This window comes from Tauraco erythrolophus, chromosome 21, assembly GCF_009769465.1.
Source record: "Tauraco erythrolophus isolate bTauEry1 chromosome 21, bTauEry1.pri, whole genome shotgun sequence".
In the NCBI taxonomy this organism is placed as follows: Eukaryota; Metazoa; Chordata; class Aves; order Musophagiformes; family Musophagidae; genus Tauraco; species Tauraco erythrolophus.
The window spans coordinates 7,527,859-7,542,685 of NC_141485.1; the positions used below are offsets into that span (position 1 = coordinate 7,527,859).

General features: G+C 63.3%; 1 protein-coding gene across 1 annotated transcript in view; it reads right to left on the reverse strand.

Moving 5' to 3' along the window:
• Nucleotides 1-2,457: 2,457 nt before the first annotated feature.
• HIP1 (huntingtin interacting protein 1) overlaps nt 2,458-14,827 on the reverse strand; it is a 48,306-nt gene continuing 35,936 nt past the window's right edge. Inside the window, exons 7-31 of the mRNA XM_086624883.1 lie at nt 14,639-14,700; nt 13,132-13,272; nt 12,532-12,589; nt 10,371-10,446; nt 9,870-10,001; nt 9,161-9,258; nt 8,899-8,971; nt 8,323-8,506; nt 8,139-8,227; nt 7,928-8,044; nt 7,745-7,846; nt 6,757-6,951; nt 6,474-6,621; nt 6,271-6,357; nt 6,044-6,151; nt 5,389-5,525; nt 5,174-5,284; nt 5,002-5,060; nt 4,775-4,868; nt 4,277-4,377; nt 4,059-4,164; nt 3,697-3,820; nt 3,435-3,496; nt 2,804-2,915; nt 2,458-2,468 (exon numbers count right to left, since the gene is read on the reverse strand). Coding sequence (XP_086481009.1) covers nt 2,458-2,468; nt 2,804-2,915; nt 3,435-3,496; nt 3,697-3,820; nt 4,059-4,164; nt 4,277-4,377; nt 4,775-4,868; nt 5,002-5,060; nt 5,174-5,284; nt 5,389-5,525; nt 6,044-6,151; nt 6,271-6,357; nt 6,474-6,621; nt 6,757-6,951; nt 7,745-7,846; nt 7,928-8,044; nt 8,139-8,227; nt 8,323-8,506; nt 8,899-8,971; nt 9,161-9,258; nt 9,870-10,001; nt 10,371-10,446; nt 12,532-12,589; nt 13,132-13,272; nt 14,639-14,700 — 2,587 coding nt within the window. The remainder of the gene's footprint in view (nt 2,469-2,803; nt 2,916-3,434; nt 3,497-3,696; nt 3,821-4,058; nt 4,165-4,276; nt 4,378-4,774; nt 4,869-5,001; nt 5,061-5,173; nt 5,285-5,388; nt 5,526-6,043; nt 6,152-6,270; nt 6,358-6,473; nt 6,622-6,756; nt 6,952-7,744; nt 7,847-7,927; nt 8,045-8,138; nt 8,228-8,322; nt 8,507-8,898; nt 8,972-9,160; nt 9,259-9,869; nt 10,002-10,370; nt 10,447-12,531; nt 12,590-13,131; nt 13,273-14,638; nt 14,701-14,827) is intronic.

Here is a 14,827-nt window from a genome sequence, read left to right on the forward strand (position 1 = left end):
CGGCCCTGCCAGGGTGAGCTGGCAGCAGAGCTGGGGAGGGCAGGGCAGTCTGCACGGTCCCCCACTGCAGCTTCACCCCCTAGGAAGGGAGCGGGGTGGGGAGGAGGCCAAAGCCACCACTGAGCAGGGACCAAGGCCGGGTCCCCTCCCAAGGAACAACAGAGGGGATGTGCAGGGTGGCCCTGGGGACAGAGCTGGGAAGGGGACGTCATTGCCAGGACACCACCCAGATCACCTCGACAGCATCTCCCCAAGTTATTTTTTGGGGGGGGTCTGAGCACACCCATCAGGGCAGAGCCCTGGGATCCCCCCAGTGACACAGTTCCCCTGCCAAGCACCCCGGAGCCGGCGGGGCTGGGCTGAAGGCTTTATTGAAAAATCGAAAACACACGACGTAGTAATTATTATTATACAATGAAAAAAAAAAAAATCAACCCAACCTGCAGCAGAGGGGCACCCCCGCTGTCCCCGTCACCCGCCGCCAGTGCCGGGGACCATATGGGGGACGGTCCCCCCGCCGCGCCAGCGCCTGGCCAAAATACAGAAAGGAGAATTGGTTTTGGCCGAGAGCGGTGCCGCTGCCTGGAGCCCCCGCCACCACCGTGACCCCCTCGCCGCCCCCCGGCCCCGACCCAGCCTGGAGGCCTGAGGTAGTTGGGGGTACCCCGCGCAGGCAAGATTCACCCTCTCCCCCAAAAGAGCGGGGAGGGTTTTGGGGCTCCCTGTGTCCTGCAGCAACAGGATGGTTGGTATTGCATCCGGAGGGGAGCCGGCACAGCGTACAGCCACGGCAGGGCATGGGGAGGCAGTGGGAGCCCTGGGGGGGGACACCCCAAAATCCCCAAGAGGTCCCGAGCAGGCTGGGGGCACAGAGCAGGCGTGTTGGGAGCAGGGCGGGCTGGGGCACACGGGGACACCAGGTCCCTGCCCAGCGGATGGTTCCGCTCTCCTGTGCGTAGGGGGCGGTAGCCCTGAGGCCACGGTGATGGTCTGGCTGGGCAGAGGTCTCAGGTGGGTCCCGCTGCTCTGAGTGCCAGCCAAGAGCTGACAGATGTCACTGGGAGAGCACGCGGCGACAGCTCAGACGCACCAGGTGATGCCACCACTTCCTAAAGGAAGAAAGGCCAAATCCTGCACCCTCAGCACCTTGAGGGGGCTGGTCTGGGTGTCTCTTCCCTGGGAAGTGGCAGCCGCCTGAAGGCAGGGTGCAGGCAGCCAAGCTGCCAGGCTGGGAGGACACCCTGGCCCCATGATGGGCACCAGCAGGACCACGGGTGCAGCTGTGGCGGATGGTGACATCGCTGGGGGCAGCCTGATGCCACCGTCCCCACTACAGCAAGATGAGCCAGGAGGCCCAGAGCTGGCGGACAGCCCCCTGCCCACCGAGCCCCCTGCTCCAAGGCACGATGGTTCTCCAGTTGTGCCAGCCCCGCAGCCACCCTTACCAACACTGGCACCAATCTCTTGTGCACCAAAGAGGGTGGCAAGGACACGGGGGTGGCACCAGCCCAGAGTGAGCGACCATGGCTTTGGGGTGCTCTGGTTTTGGGGCACCCTGGCTGCCCCCTGAACCTTCTGTACTGCTGCCCTAGAGCCACCCCATGTCCCCGGGAGCTGGTGGCTTGTGCAGTGGCACCGTGGTTGCCCAAACCCGTGCCCAGCACCTTGTGGAGGGTTTATTGCTGGCATGAACACAGTGATCTGTCGGGGCAGGGCAGCCCAGCTCCAGGGGCGGGGGTTGCATTTTGGGCACCCAGAACGAGGGGGCAGGAGCTCACAGCAGCATCCCTCCCGCTGTCCGACCCACTCCCTCCTTACCCCCGTCTGCTCCCGACACTGCTGCCGGCACCCCAGTCTCACCAGCCGGCTCATCCCATGGGAATGCTCCCTCCCACCCTGCAGCAGCCAAAGGCACTCGGTGCCCCCACTGGAGGGCACACCTAGCACCAAGCCCAGCAGCACCCCAAAAGCTGGCTCCTGACTCGGCGGCACCCCCAGGACCCTTGGCACCGCAGCAGGGTCCTTTGCAGGGGAAGATGTTTGTGCCGAGCCAGGGACCGGGTTAAGGCTGGAGAAGCAGCGAGAGGCGAAAGAAACCCGTCCACTCTCGCTCAGCCAGAGCCGGCTCAAAAAGTCCCCAAAATCTGTGCAAAAACAAAACTAAAGGGTTAAAGACCCCCCCCGGGGACACCCCCCCCCAGACCCCAAGCAGCTCTAATAAATACACGTGCGGTTTGCGGCTGGCACCGGGCCGGCGAGCCCTCGCTCCCGGGGTCTCGTCAGGCGGCTCTCGGTGCTCCGGCGCTGGAGGCGACTCTTGGCGGGGGGGACACGGAGGACGTGTGCTTTGGGATGGCTTTTGCACCGGTTTATCGTGGATCTTCCCAAAAGGCTGCACCAAGCTGGGTCCCTGCCCGCCATCGGGGTGTCCCGTGCGGGCTGCTTCTGCCGCGGCCGTTAATCTGCAGCTGGAGAAGGGAGAGAGGGTAACGGGGTGCGGAGCAACGCGGCGCCCCCCAGCACTCCACCCCATCCCACTGGGACCCCGGGGCTTTGCAGGGCAGCAGAGCCCCAGCAGTGCCCGAGCATCCTGCCCAGATGTGATGTGGGTCCCACAGGCTCTTGCACAGGTCAGGGTCCCCATGGCTTTGCCCACGTGTGCTGACTGTCCCCATGCTCAACTTGTGCCAGCCAGAGCAGAACCCATGCCCACTCGCTGCCTGGTGCGGGCAGGGCTGCCCCATCCTGTCCCGCTCCTTCCCGGTATAGATTCCCAGTCGAAGCGGGACTGGGATCCACTCACCATCATCCTCCCAGCCCTCGGCCACTCCTGCCAGCTCGTAGTGCTTCTTGCGCAGCTCCCCCAGCTTCTGCCGCTCCTTCTGCAGCTGGTTTTCCAGCTCCAGCACCCGCACCTGAAGGACACCACGCACGCCATGGTCACACAGCACCCAGGTGCTCCAGCACTTCTCCCCAGTATCAAGCCCAAAGATCAGTCAGGTGCACCCCATGAGTGCTCTCATGGCAAGTGATGCTGGGGGAGGGGACCGAGCCCAGGTGGGTGCTGCCTATGCAGGCAGGTGAGGGCAGAGCGACCCGTGTGGGCACCCAGGGAAGGGGAATTCCCCAGGGATGCCCCATGCCCAGTGGAGGTGGGTGCAGTGGGCATGCATGAGCAGGGGGAGGCCACAGGCGGTAAGTGCCGTGATGGTGACAGTGTCAAGGAGGGCTCAGAGACCAACTGTGCATGGCTCCTGGGCGAATCCGGCTGTTGCCTTCACACCTTGGGCTTTCCCCACGAGCTGGTGCTGCCGGGGGCCAGGCAGCCAGGCAGGGTGCCCCCTCCCACCTCTCCCTCAGCCTTGGCAGCCTCTCGTTAGCCCAAACGATGGCACCAGCGGGTGCGTTTCCCAAAGCATGGGGGAACCTCCTACCTGTGAGTCCATCTCCTGACGCTTGATCTGGGTGAGTGTCATGCTTGAGAAGTCCATGCTGTCTGTGGAGAAAGACACCCCCAGTCCCCCTTCAAGCTTTGCTCTCCACCCCGGACCCCTGGCAGGGTCTGCTACCACCAGACACGCAGGCAGCGAGGGGCAGCAGCAGGCAGACATCAGCGGGGCACGGCCAACCGATGATGGCGAGTGCAAAGAGCAGAGGTTTCGGGGCAGCCCTATGCCCCTGCAGCCCCACGCTCACCTTTCTCCTCCACCTGCGACCTCCCAGCCTTGGTTGAGGCCACCACGCCGGCCGTGGCCTGGGTGACACCCCGGGAGGCTTGCTGGAGCTTGCAAAGGTTGACGCTGTCTTTGTCTGCCTTCACCTGCCGGGGCAGCGAGGAGGGGTGCGCTTACACCCCGCCGGGCGAGCAGACCACCCCTGCGGTTTGGGGTGACCATGCGGTGCCCCAGGGTCACCCCAAGCCACGGCCAGGGGAGCAGCCTCGCTGCTGCCTGCTCAGGGATGGAGCATCTCCCAGAGCCCAGTGCAGGCAGCGGCGGGGGCGCTGCCAGGGGACATAGGCAGCAGCAGAGGAGCCTCCCGGCATGCCAGGCTCATACCTTGGAGGCTGCCACAAGCTGGGCAGTGCTGGCTGCGATCTCCCGGGAACAGACCATCAGCTCCTCAAACGTCCCCTTGCCTTGCACCACCAGGTCGGCAGCGTCGCTGCGGGAGGGCAGAGAGGGGCTGGAGCATCCTCCTGCCACCCCTGTCCCCTCCCCGTGGGCACAGCAGGACCCTGCCACCCTCTCCCGCCTCTGGTGACGGTGGCACTTACACCATGACAGTGGCACCCCAGCCCACAGCCTTGGAGGCGGAGATGAGACCCTCGGTCCAGCGGGAATTCTTGGCATAAAATTCCTTGGGGGACGCTGCGCCCTGCCATCGGGAAAGGCCTGGTCACACACTGGGGGCAGGGGGTGGCAGGGCCTGGGACCCCCAAACCCCCACTCTCGGGGGACCAGAGTAAGTCGGGGTTTCATTTAGGGTGTGCATGGGAGCTGGTGACACCAAACCCGGAGGGTCACGGGGTCCCCTACACAGGAAGGGAGATCAGGGACCTCCGTGACATCCCAGCGACCAGAGCCAGGGCGAGACCCTGGGGCTGGGGCAGGAGCTCCTGGCAGCTGGTGCTGATGCCCCAACGGGCCAAGGCTCAGAGCAGCACGTCCCCAGCAAGCACGCAGTGACCCTGGCTGGCCAGGCACCCGCTGACCCCTGCACCCTGGCTGCATCCCTGCGCGCATCCCTGCCTGCATCCCTGCCCCCGGCTCACCCGTCCACTCTCCACGATCTCTCTCTGGAGGTCCTTGGAGGCCAGGACCAGGACATGGATGGCCTGCATGAGGCCCGTGCAGGAGCCCAGGATTCTGTGAGACACATCCCACTCAACCTCACTTGTGGGGCAGGGAGACCCCAGAGCCGTGGGGCAGCTGCTCTGCCTGTGGCACTGGGCCTCCTCCTGCCAACCCCGCTCTCTCCAGCACCCTGGCCACCACTCACCTCTCGTTCACTTCCAGTTTGACCCCAGTGTCATCCGCCCGGGCTTTGCTCAGCATCTCCTGGTAGAGGGAGGAGAGGTTGTGCTGAGCCCCATGTGCCGCCCCGGCTTCATGCCAGTGGTCCTGGCAGGCAAGGTGCCTGCAGGTGCCTCGTGGGACATGATGACCCTCACCTCGATGCGGGCAGCTGCTGTTTCAATGGCCGCCGCCGTCGCTGCCATCTCCTTGTCCACCAGATCACCCAGCTCCTCCTGCTTGACGTCCAGCCCTCTGGGCCGCAGCTCCTGGGGACGAGATGGGATGAAAGGGACCATCCAGGGCGGCACGGCCCCGCTGGTGGTGCCCACCATGACTGACTCCATCCCACCAGCACTCCTGGGGCACCCACCTCCCCGATGGCACTGATCCGGCCCAGGCAGGCTGTCACCGGGCTGCAGTCAGCGCTTTCCACCGTCCCCGGGTCTTGCAGGGCATTGAGGTAGCTCACGGCCTCACCGCCGCACTGCTTGCACATCTCCAGCAGACCTGGGTGGGCAGCATGAGAGGCTGAGGGTGCCACACGCATGGACAGAGACACCTGGCCCCTGCCTGCCCCAGCATCCTGCCCACCCCAGAATTCTGCCCATCCTGGCCCCTGCTCACCCCAGCATCCTGCCCACCCCAGAATTGTGCCCATCCTGGACCTTGCTCACCCTAGCATCCTGCCCACCCCAGAATTCTGCCCATCCTGGCCCCTGCTCACCCCAGCATCTTGCCCACCCCAGAATTCTGCCCATCCTGGCCCCTGCCCACCCCAGCATCCTGCCCGCTCCAGCCTCTGCCCATCCTGGCCCCTGCCTGCCCTAGAATCCTGCCCATCTTGGCATCCTACTTGCCCCAGCAGCCTGTCCACCTGGTCCCCTGCCTGCTGTGGTCCCTGCCTGCCCCAGCATCCTGCCCACCCCAGAATTCTGTCTGTCCTGGCCCCTGCCCACCCCAGCATCCTGCCCACTGCAGCCCCTGCCCACCCCAGCATCCTGCCCGCCCTGTGGGGCAGCACTCACGGTCGGCGGGCTCCATGGGTGCCACATGGGAGGTAGCGCTGCCCTGCAGGAGGGTGTCACTGACGAGGTGGGCGAAGAGGGCCAGGCAGGGCAGCAGGGAGCCCACGGCTGCGGCGGGAGAGCAGGCACAGGCCTCAGCCCCAGCAGGCGCTGCCCACCTGGCCCACGAGTGCCAGAGCTGCTCCTCGCCCCCAGCCCAGCCCCTGCCCGGGGCTGCCGGCTCCCACCTGCGCGATTGGAAAGGTATTTGCTGTGCGCGTCCCGCAGCCGCTCCACGCACTCGGAGGCTGCCAGCGTCCTGGACAGAAGGCAATCTGCAAGCAGAGAGCAGGCACGACTCAAACGGCCACTCTCCACCGCTGGCACAGCCCACAGGACAGTGAGGAGAGGTTGGGATAACGCTGGGTTTGGTGAGCACCAGGCATCTCACCCGCTGAGCCGGTGCAGCCGATGTGAGCTGGATCCTCCAGGCGACCGAGGGCATCCTGCACCATCCGCTCTGCCTCCTGCGCGGTGCCCTGCAGCAGGGCAAACTGCTCCTCGGCCAGGTGCTGCCGCAGCGCCCGCTCCCCACTCTCCTGCCGAGCCGGCATGGGCGTCATGGTCCCCGCCGCGCTGGCTGGGAATCGCCCCCACACCTCACCGCTGCCTCCAGCTCTGCCGAACCCCTGTGGCTTGGCAGGGAGGGGGCTGCCGGGGTGCCCCTCGGGTACCTTGTCTCTCAGCTGGGTCTGCAACGTCTCCAGCTCCATCTTGGTGCTCTCCTGCTCACGGCTGAGCGTGTCCCGCAGCTGCTGCACCTCAGCCCGCAGGGCCGCCATCTCCTCCCCGTGCTGCTCCGCCGCCCGGCTCAGGCTGTCCCTCTCCTGCTCCAGGCTGGCGATGCGGGTGCTCTGCTCTGCTCCCGCCTGGGTGGGCACAAAGCAGCAGTCGGGGCTGTGCCGAGGGCAAACACTTCGCGTGGGGGACTTCCTCTTGGGGGAATCACTCATGGTCCAGGCTCGGGCCCCCCTGACCGTCCCTGCTCAGTGCATCGTGGCCGCAGCAGGTCGCAGCCCTGCGTCGCCCGCTGCCCGGCAGCACCCCTGCAGCACGGCCAGCCGAGGCTCCCCAGGGAGTCCTTTCACTTTTATCAGTGAAAATTCACTTTTATTACAACTGTCAGCACCCTGACAGAGGAGCAGATGAAGGCGCTGCCTGCTGGCCCCAGAGCTGGCTCTGCCCCATCCCTGTCCTGCCACAGCATGTCTGCCCATCCCGGGGATGGGCAGCTCCGTTTTCCTGCCAACTTTTGCCTTCCACAATGAGCCTGGAAACCCCTGCTGTCCTCTGCGGCTTCACAGGCACGAAATGCCCTCTGGCACGGCAGCGAGCCCGGGGAAAGGCTTGTGCTGCGATCACACACTCCCTGCCCGGGTTTTAGAGCGGGCAGAGCCACCCTGCAAGAGCAGGGATTTTGTTGAACGACCCCTGCTGCCAGAGGCCACTGCTGCTGGCACCCAGAAGCGTTAAATCCCCTGGAACTATTGCTAAACTCATCTAGATGCGAGGAGGAAGAAGAGAGGGAGCTGGTTATCAGGCCAACAGCGGGTGATGCCGGGATGGGTAACACCTTGCCCAAGCATGGCAACAGCAGGCAGACCCCCCCCTCCTCCCGGGCTGCCTGTTCTGGGGTGGCAGAGGCCACCCATGGGGTCTCACCTGGGTGCTGGACTCCAGGGTGCCCTGGAGGACCTGCAGCTCCTGCCTGCTGGCTGCCAGCTCCCGCTTCAGTGTGTCCAGCACCTCTGCCTGCTCCTGAGACTGTGGGCAAGAAGACAGATTGCCAGTGGCCCACGGGGGAGGCCCTGCACACCCCAGCATGTCCCCCTCGTCCCCACTCACCTTCCTCTGAGCCTGCTCGCTCACCCGCTGGAAGGAGTCCTCCAGCTCCTTCTTCTCCCGCTCCACGTCCCCCTGGGCCTGCCTGGCCACCGTCACCTGCTTGGTCACCTCTGCGTTCTGGGGATGGCAGAGAGGGAGCTCAGCGACCCCCAGCACTGGGGGGGCACAGCCAGGAAAAGGGGAATGCTGGGGGGGGTTTCAGGGAGCCCACCTTCCGCAGGAGGTCAGCGTGGTTCTGCACCAGCTCGCTGTACTTCTCCTTCAGTTTGCTGTACCGCTGCTCGTTGGCCTGTGCCCGCCCTGCCACGCACGTAGGGATGCCAATTTGAGCACTCGGCACCCACAGCCCGGCGCTCACCCCGACCCCGAGCCGGGTGCCGGCTCTCTCCGCTCACTTTCGATCTCCGTCAGGCTCCTCTGTGCCTTCTCGGTGTCCTCCCGCTGCTTCTTCAGCTCCTCCAGCTCCGCGCGCAGGAACTCGCTCTCGTCCTGCGCCTGCTGCTTCAGGTGCCGCTGCTCGGCCAGCTCGGCCTCCAGCTCGCTGGCACGACCACGCAGCTGCACTGTGCCCCGCGCGCTCTGCGGGGACGGCAGGCGGGCAGCTCTCGGCATCGTTCAGTGGCTGCTGGCACCATCCAGTGCCCACCCGTACTGTCCAGCAGCCATCCCACAGAGCCCCGAATGAGCGGGGAGAAGCACCGGGATGCTGGGCAGTGGGGATGAGCCTGGCCCCCCCGGCATGGATGCAGCCCCTCCCGCCCTGGCACACTTGGGGACCCCCTGTATGGGCAAGGATGGCTGCGCCAGGGATGCAGAAGCCACTGGGGACAGGGCAGGACAGACAGACAGGGTCACCCGGGGACACAGCCACCCCAACCAGCCCCATTCCCAGTGTGAGCCGCCGGGTCCCATCCTGCTCCTGGACTGCCATGTGGGTGCTCACCCTGTGACACCAGATGGTTGTCACTCACCTCGGCTTTGAAGTTCTCCAGCTCCTCCTTCAGGGCTGCAATCTCCCCGTAAAGCTGCTCTATTAATCGGTCCCTGGGAAGGAGAGACACCGGGTACATCCTCAGTGCCACCAGCTGTGCCAGTGCCATGGGGAAACATCTGGGAGGGAAGGCATTCCCTGTGCCACTGTGGCTGCTGTGTCACAGCAGCCTGGCAGGTGTCAGAGGACGGAGCTCCCAGTCAGATCCCAGCTGCCTCCGCAGCATCACCAGGATTGCTCACTTGTCATCCTTCTTCATCCCGTTCTGGCTGTTGAAGTTGAAGGGGTCGCTGCTAAAGGAGCTGCCGAAGATGTCGTCAAACTTATTGTCAAACAGGCTCTGCGGGGACAGCAGCATGGACCCGGGGTGAACCCACCACCCTGGAGCCCTCCCTTGTCCCCTCCATGTCCCCGGCAGCACCAGGGTTGCCACCTGCTCACGCTGCCTGGACATTGGGGCTGGATCCCCCCTGCTGCTCCCAGGACATTGAAAGTGTTGAACATGGAACGTCGTGGTCTGCCCCCACCTAACTCCCAGGGGAGAAGATATCCAAAGCCATGTCACTGCACACCCCTTCCCCTCCCGAAACGCTCAGCACCTGGGGACAGCCCTTGGTGGAGTGGGACGTGAAAACCTAAAGCAAGCATGCACGGCTGAGGGGTGATGCTGGGAAGCCAAACATCTCCAGCTGGCCATCACTGGAGGGCACCAAACCATTAAGAGAAGCACTGAGATGAATGCAGCCTAGCTCAGACCCAGCAGCACCATGTGCGACACCCAGCACCCACACCACCCCTCCTAGTGATGCTCCCCAGGGCCCAAGGCCGTCCCTGCTGTCTCACACCCCACCACAGCACAGTTTTGGAGACATGACCTCAGTCTCAGAGATGAAGAGCACCCACTGTCTTCTACACAGCCCAAGGTGTACGGGCAGCGCCGTGGCAGCTCACCTGCGAGGCCGTGTCCGTCTCCACTAGGTCCGTGATGGGTTCGCTGTCGGGTGAGGACGCCTCGGCGGGGATCACCACCACGGGGCTGATGTGCTCTGACAGCGCCGAGGCACGCAAGAAATTGGGGGGGTTCTGGGGAGGGAGGGGAGAATGGCTGGGTGGGGGAGGACCGGCACTGCCGCAGGGCTTTGGCCATGGTTGGTCGAAATCCTACCCCAGCCCATGGGAACGGAGAGAGGACCAGTAGAGATGGAGCCAGGATCCGTGGGGGCGGATCCTGGCAAGGGCTGAAGGTCGGTGTGAGAGGGGATCCCAGCAAAATCCCGCAGGATCCCACCCAGGGAGGGATGCAGGGATGAGCCTCAGGCTCCAGGAGCCCTACACTGCCCCGGGGCACTGGGCAAGGCAGCACATGACCTTTTCTGGACACACGTCTGCCAGTGCCACCCTCCCTGGTCACGGGGATGGTGAGCACAGGGACCGGGGACCGCAGGGTCTCACCTCCGGCAGCTGCGGGATCTGGATCAGCCGCTTGAAGTACTGGAGGTTGCTGGAGCGGTAGAAGAGGTCCTTCAGCCTGCAACGGGCAGGGGCTGGTTAAGAACGGCTCTTGCTCAACCCAGACACCCCAGCCCATCACGAGTAGCTCCAGTCCCTCGCCTGGCTCCAGGATGGTGTCACCAGGCCACTGTGCTGCGCCAGAGGGGACAGTGGTGTGTGCTGCCACTGAACCCATGGCAGGTCCTGAGAAGAACCCATCGCCAACCTCCCACCTCTGGCAAAAATTGACTGCTGAGGGCTTTCTCCCATAAACCTGACAAGCAGAGAGATGGACCTGAAACTGGAGCAATCTGATCTAGCAGAAGGTGTCCCTGCCCTTGGCAGAGGGGTTGGACAAGATCATCTTTCAAGGTCCCTTCCAACTCGAACCACTCCATGAGTTCTGTGAAACCAGGAACTGCAGCAGAACGGCTGCACTGGGTCACACTGAGGTTCACGCACCCCTCTGTGCTGTCCTCACCATGGCCACAGCTTCAAGGAACAGCTGAGAAACATCACCATCGCTCCCACTACAGCCCCAGCCATCAGTGGGGGGAGCTCCCTGCCTGGAAGCCACGTCTGCACCATCCCCTTCTGCTTCCTACAGGAACATCTGCCCCAGGAGCAGGGCTACCCCGCTTCGGGATTCCCGATTTTGCAGAGGAGCAGCGGTGCCCGGCGTGCCTCGCAGCTCCCCCTTCCTTCCATCCCACTCAGTGTCTTGGCGCTGTCAATATCCATGCCAAGGTCTCTGCCCTGGGCAGTCAGAGCCCATGGACGGCCCTGCCACCTGCTGACGTCTGTGCCTGGTGTTCTTCCCATGGGCACTGGTTTGTAGTGTGTGACCTTGAACTGAGCTGTCTCTTGGCACCGTGACATCCTCCCTCCCTCTCTCAAAACTGCGGCCAGTTTTGGTTTTGACTACCCTAAACAATCATGTACCAGAGGCCAGGGCACTTCACTGCTTGCTCATTTTTGATCTCATACGATGAGAGGAGCAGTTCTAGCACTATCGCTGGGATCACCTGGAGACACCCCCTGGTACAAATCCTGACCGTTGTCTCCTCTCCCTTGTGCAGTTACTAATCCAGGGGAGACCAGTGTTCACATCTCATAGGACCATGGACTTACGGGATGGTTTGAGTTGGAATGGACCTTCGAAGGTCATCCAGTCCAACTCCCCTGCCATGGGCAGGGACATCTTCTACTAGATCAGGTTGCTCAAAGCCTCATCCAACCTGGCCTTGAACAATTCCAGGGATGGGGCAGCCACAACTTCTCTGGACAACCTGTACCAGTGCCTCACCGCCCTCATGGGACAGCATTTCTTCTCAATGTCCAATCTCACCCTACCCTCATAAAGTTTAAACCTGTTGTCTTGTGCTGGGGATCCCAGAGAGCTGGATGCAGTGCTCCAGGGGGGTGTCAGGAGAGTGGAGCATGGGGGGAGCATCCTTTCCCTTGGCCTGCTGTCCACGCTGCTGGTGATGCAGCCCAGGAGATGCTTGGCTTTCTGGGCTGCAAGCCCACATTGCTGGCTCATGTCCCATTTGTCACCCACCAGTATGCCCCAGTCCTTCTCCACAGGGTGCTAGCCATCCATCCATCCATCCATCCATCCATCCATCCATCCATCCATCCCTCCCTCCCTCCCTCCCTCAGTCTGTGCTGGTACTGGGAATTGCCCTGACCCAGATGCAGGACCTTGCACTTGGCCTGGTCAAACTTCATGAGGTTCACATGGACTCATGAAGCCATCTCAGCATGTCAACCGCAGACTGCATTTAAAACTGCAATTAAAGGGTTTGAGGGTTTTAACTCGCTGGACGTGCTGTCAGTGGCTCGTTGGAATTAAAAACATCATTATCTGGTAATTCAGATTGGATTAGCCAAGCGGAGCGGCTGTCCTGGAGGGAGCTCCAGGGAAAGCCGAGAGGTGGAAGGGGCTGGATTTCAGAGCCCCAAGCAAGACCAACTCCTGCACTGTCTCTGTCTCCATCGCTCGGCCGCTGAGCCCTGGCACGGGGGCTCTGGCATCCCTTCACACCCCCTCCGCCACGGGAGCGCCCCCGGAGCATCGCTGGCAGTGCGGAGAGCCAGCGCCCCGCGTCAGGGCACTTACTTTCTGAACTGCTCTAGGAAGCGATCCCGGTGGCCCTGCAGCGTGTCCGCCGGCAGACCTGGAAGAAGCAGCAAGTAGAAATGTCACCGAGTGTCTCCATGCCAGGAAGGAGCATGGATCAGGGGACAACCTGTCGGCACAGCCACGCAGAGATGGGTCTTTCCCAGTAATGGCCACCCTCCTCCCGGGGTCTGAACGCTCCGGGCTCAGTGTCCTGCTGCAAGAGGGGATCACATCCTGCCCGAGACACCCCCAGGGCAGGGAAAGGCAGTGAGCTGGTGTTCCGGCAGCTGCCGCCACAATTCATGGTCCTGGGGGATGTGGGTTTTGGAGCTGGTCCCTGTCCAAAGCCGGGGGGGCTCCTGGTGGGCTCCATCCCTGCAGCTGAGGGGTATTTGGCAGTGCAGGCTCCTGGGACAGCTCGGTCCCCCATTTGCTTGCACCTCCGTGTCCCTTGCCCTGCCAGACTCCCTCGACTCCCCTAAAAAGGCTGGGAAGGAGATGGGGGGTGAACAGCCCAGCCTGAGCAGGGTGGTGATCCCCAGTGTCCCTCTCTGTGTCCCACCCCCTGCCCGAGGCGGCGGCACTGGGGACACTCACAGGAGTGGAGCTTGAAGAGCAGCTTGACAGTGTAGTCGTAGAGGTGGCTGCAGTCCAGGATCACCTGGATGAGCGGGGCCAGGCGGCACTGTCCTGCAGCCGTCACCGACACCGAGCGTGACATGTCCAGGGAGCTGAACACTGCGGGGAAGGAGCACGGGATCAGGCTCTGGCAGTGCCACAGGGTACCACATGGACGCGTCCACAAACGTCACCCTGAGCAAGAGACCCCCTGGCCCTTGGGGACCCAGCCTGGTGTTGCACAGTCATCTGCTGGCTCAGCAGGAAGGGAGATTCCCAGCCTGGACTCGGCTGCAGGCATGGGAGTGCTTCAGCCTGGCACTGCGGGCTGGAGGTGCCCAGTCCTGAGTCCCAGCCAGGTCCTCCCAGTCCCCCAAGGGCACGCAGCCCATGTGCTCTGCCCATCACTGCCGTCCCGCTGGCATGCGAGTGTGCCAGGGAGATGCTCCAGGAACAGCAGGAAGCAGCCGGCAGCACCTCACATCCTCGATCCTCTGCCCACGTCACATCAAATTGCACCTTGTGCCGGGGCTGCAGACATGCCCCGTGATGCTGGGGCATGAAGGTTGTTTCTGTTGTGGTGGGGACAGGCCATGGGCTGCTGGAGATGTGCCTGGTGAACACCTTTGTGGTGCAGCCCTGCGGGTCCCATGAGGCGTGGGACGCTGCCCTCGAGGTGTGCCAGTGCAGCTGGCAGTCTTGCAGGGTGGCTGAAGATGGCAGCTCCATCTCCCCACATCCCACGACTCTCATCTCCCTCCATCTGGTTATTCCCCTCTGAAGGGCAGAGCCACGAGAGCTCCTGGATGTGCTCCGGGGACAGGGCCTGCGCTGCACAGATGAGCCCCTTGGCACCATCCCTGTCCCGCTGTGCCAGCACGCAGCCGCACAATGAGGGTGATGCTCCAGCTCCGTCCAAACACAGCCCTGTCTCGCCAGCACCCACAGCCTGGTGAAGATGAAGGCTTATCCCAGAATTACTTCAATTTGCCCCAAACCTTATCCTGCTCGAGCGTGCAGAGCTGCGTGACAGTCCTGAGGGTCGAGCCTGGCTCATTTTCACCCCTTCCCTTGCGTGCGCAGGAGGGAGGGAGGTGCCCCCATGCTCCCCCAGCTCCAGCATCACCATGAACACCCATGGCAGCTTGTGTTCGCTGATAATAAAAGCCAAAAGCCCTGATGAACCCACAGCTAAGATGAGAAGAAACTCAGCCCAGGGAGGCTGCTGGAGGAAAGCACAAAGCTACGGCAGTGGAAGGGGTGTCGCATGGTGGGGAGCAGGATGGTGCGGTGCAGCCAGTCCCGCGGTGCTGCCCTGAGGCAGCACAGCTCTCCGGCACGCAGATAATAACTCAGGTGAAGTGACTGGAAAAAGAGATGAGTTGCAATGTCCTCCGACAGCATCCTTCCCAGAGCCTCCCCCCATGCGGCTCAGCCCTTGCGGACCCCCCACCCCAACCTCCAGCAGGGTGGCGCAGGGGCTTACCTGTCTGGAAGAGGTTCAGCTCACACTCCAGGTAGTCAAACATTTCCACCGTCAGCTGGAAACTAGGAAAAAGGGATGAGGATGGTTGGGGAGCATCCCTACGGCCACCCATGCCCCTTGCCTGCTGACAGGGGGACCAGTGGGTGCTCCCGTGTGGATGTGCCACCTTGCCCGGAGGCTCTGCCCGCT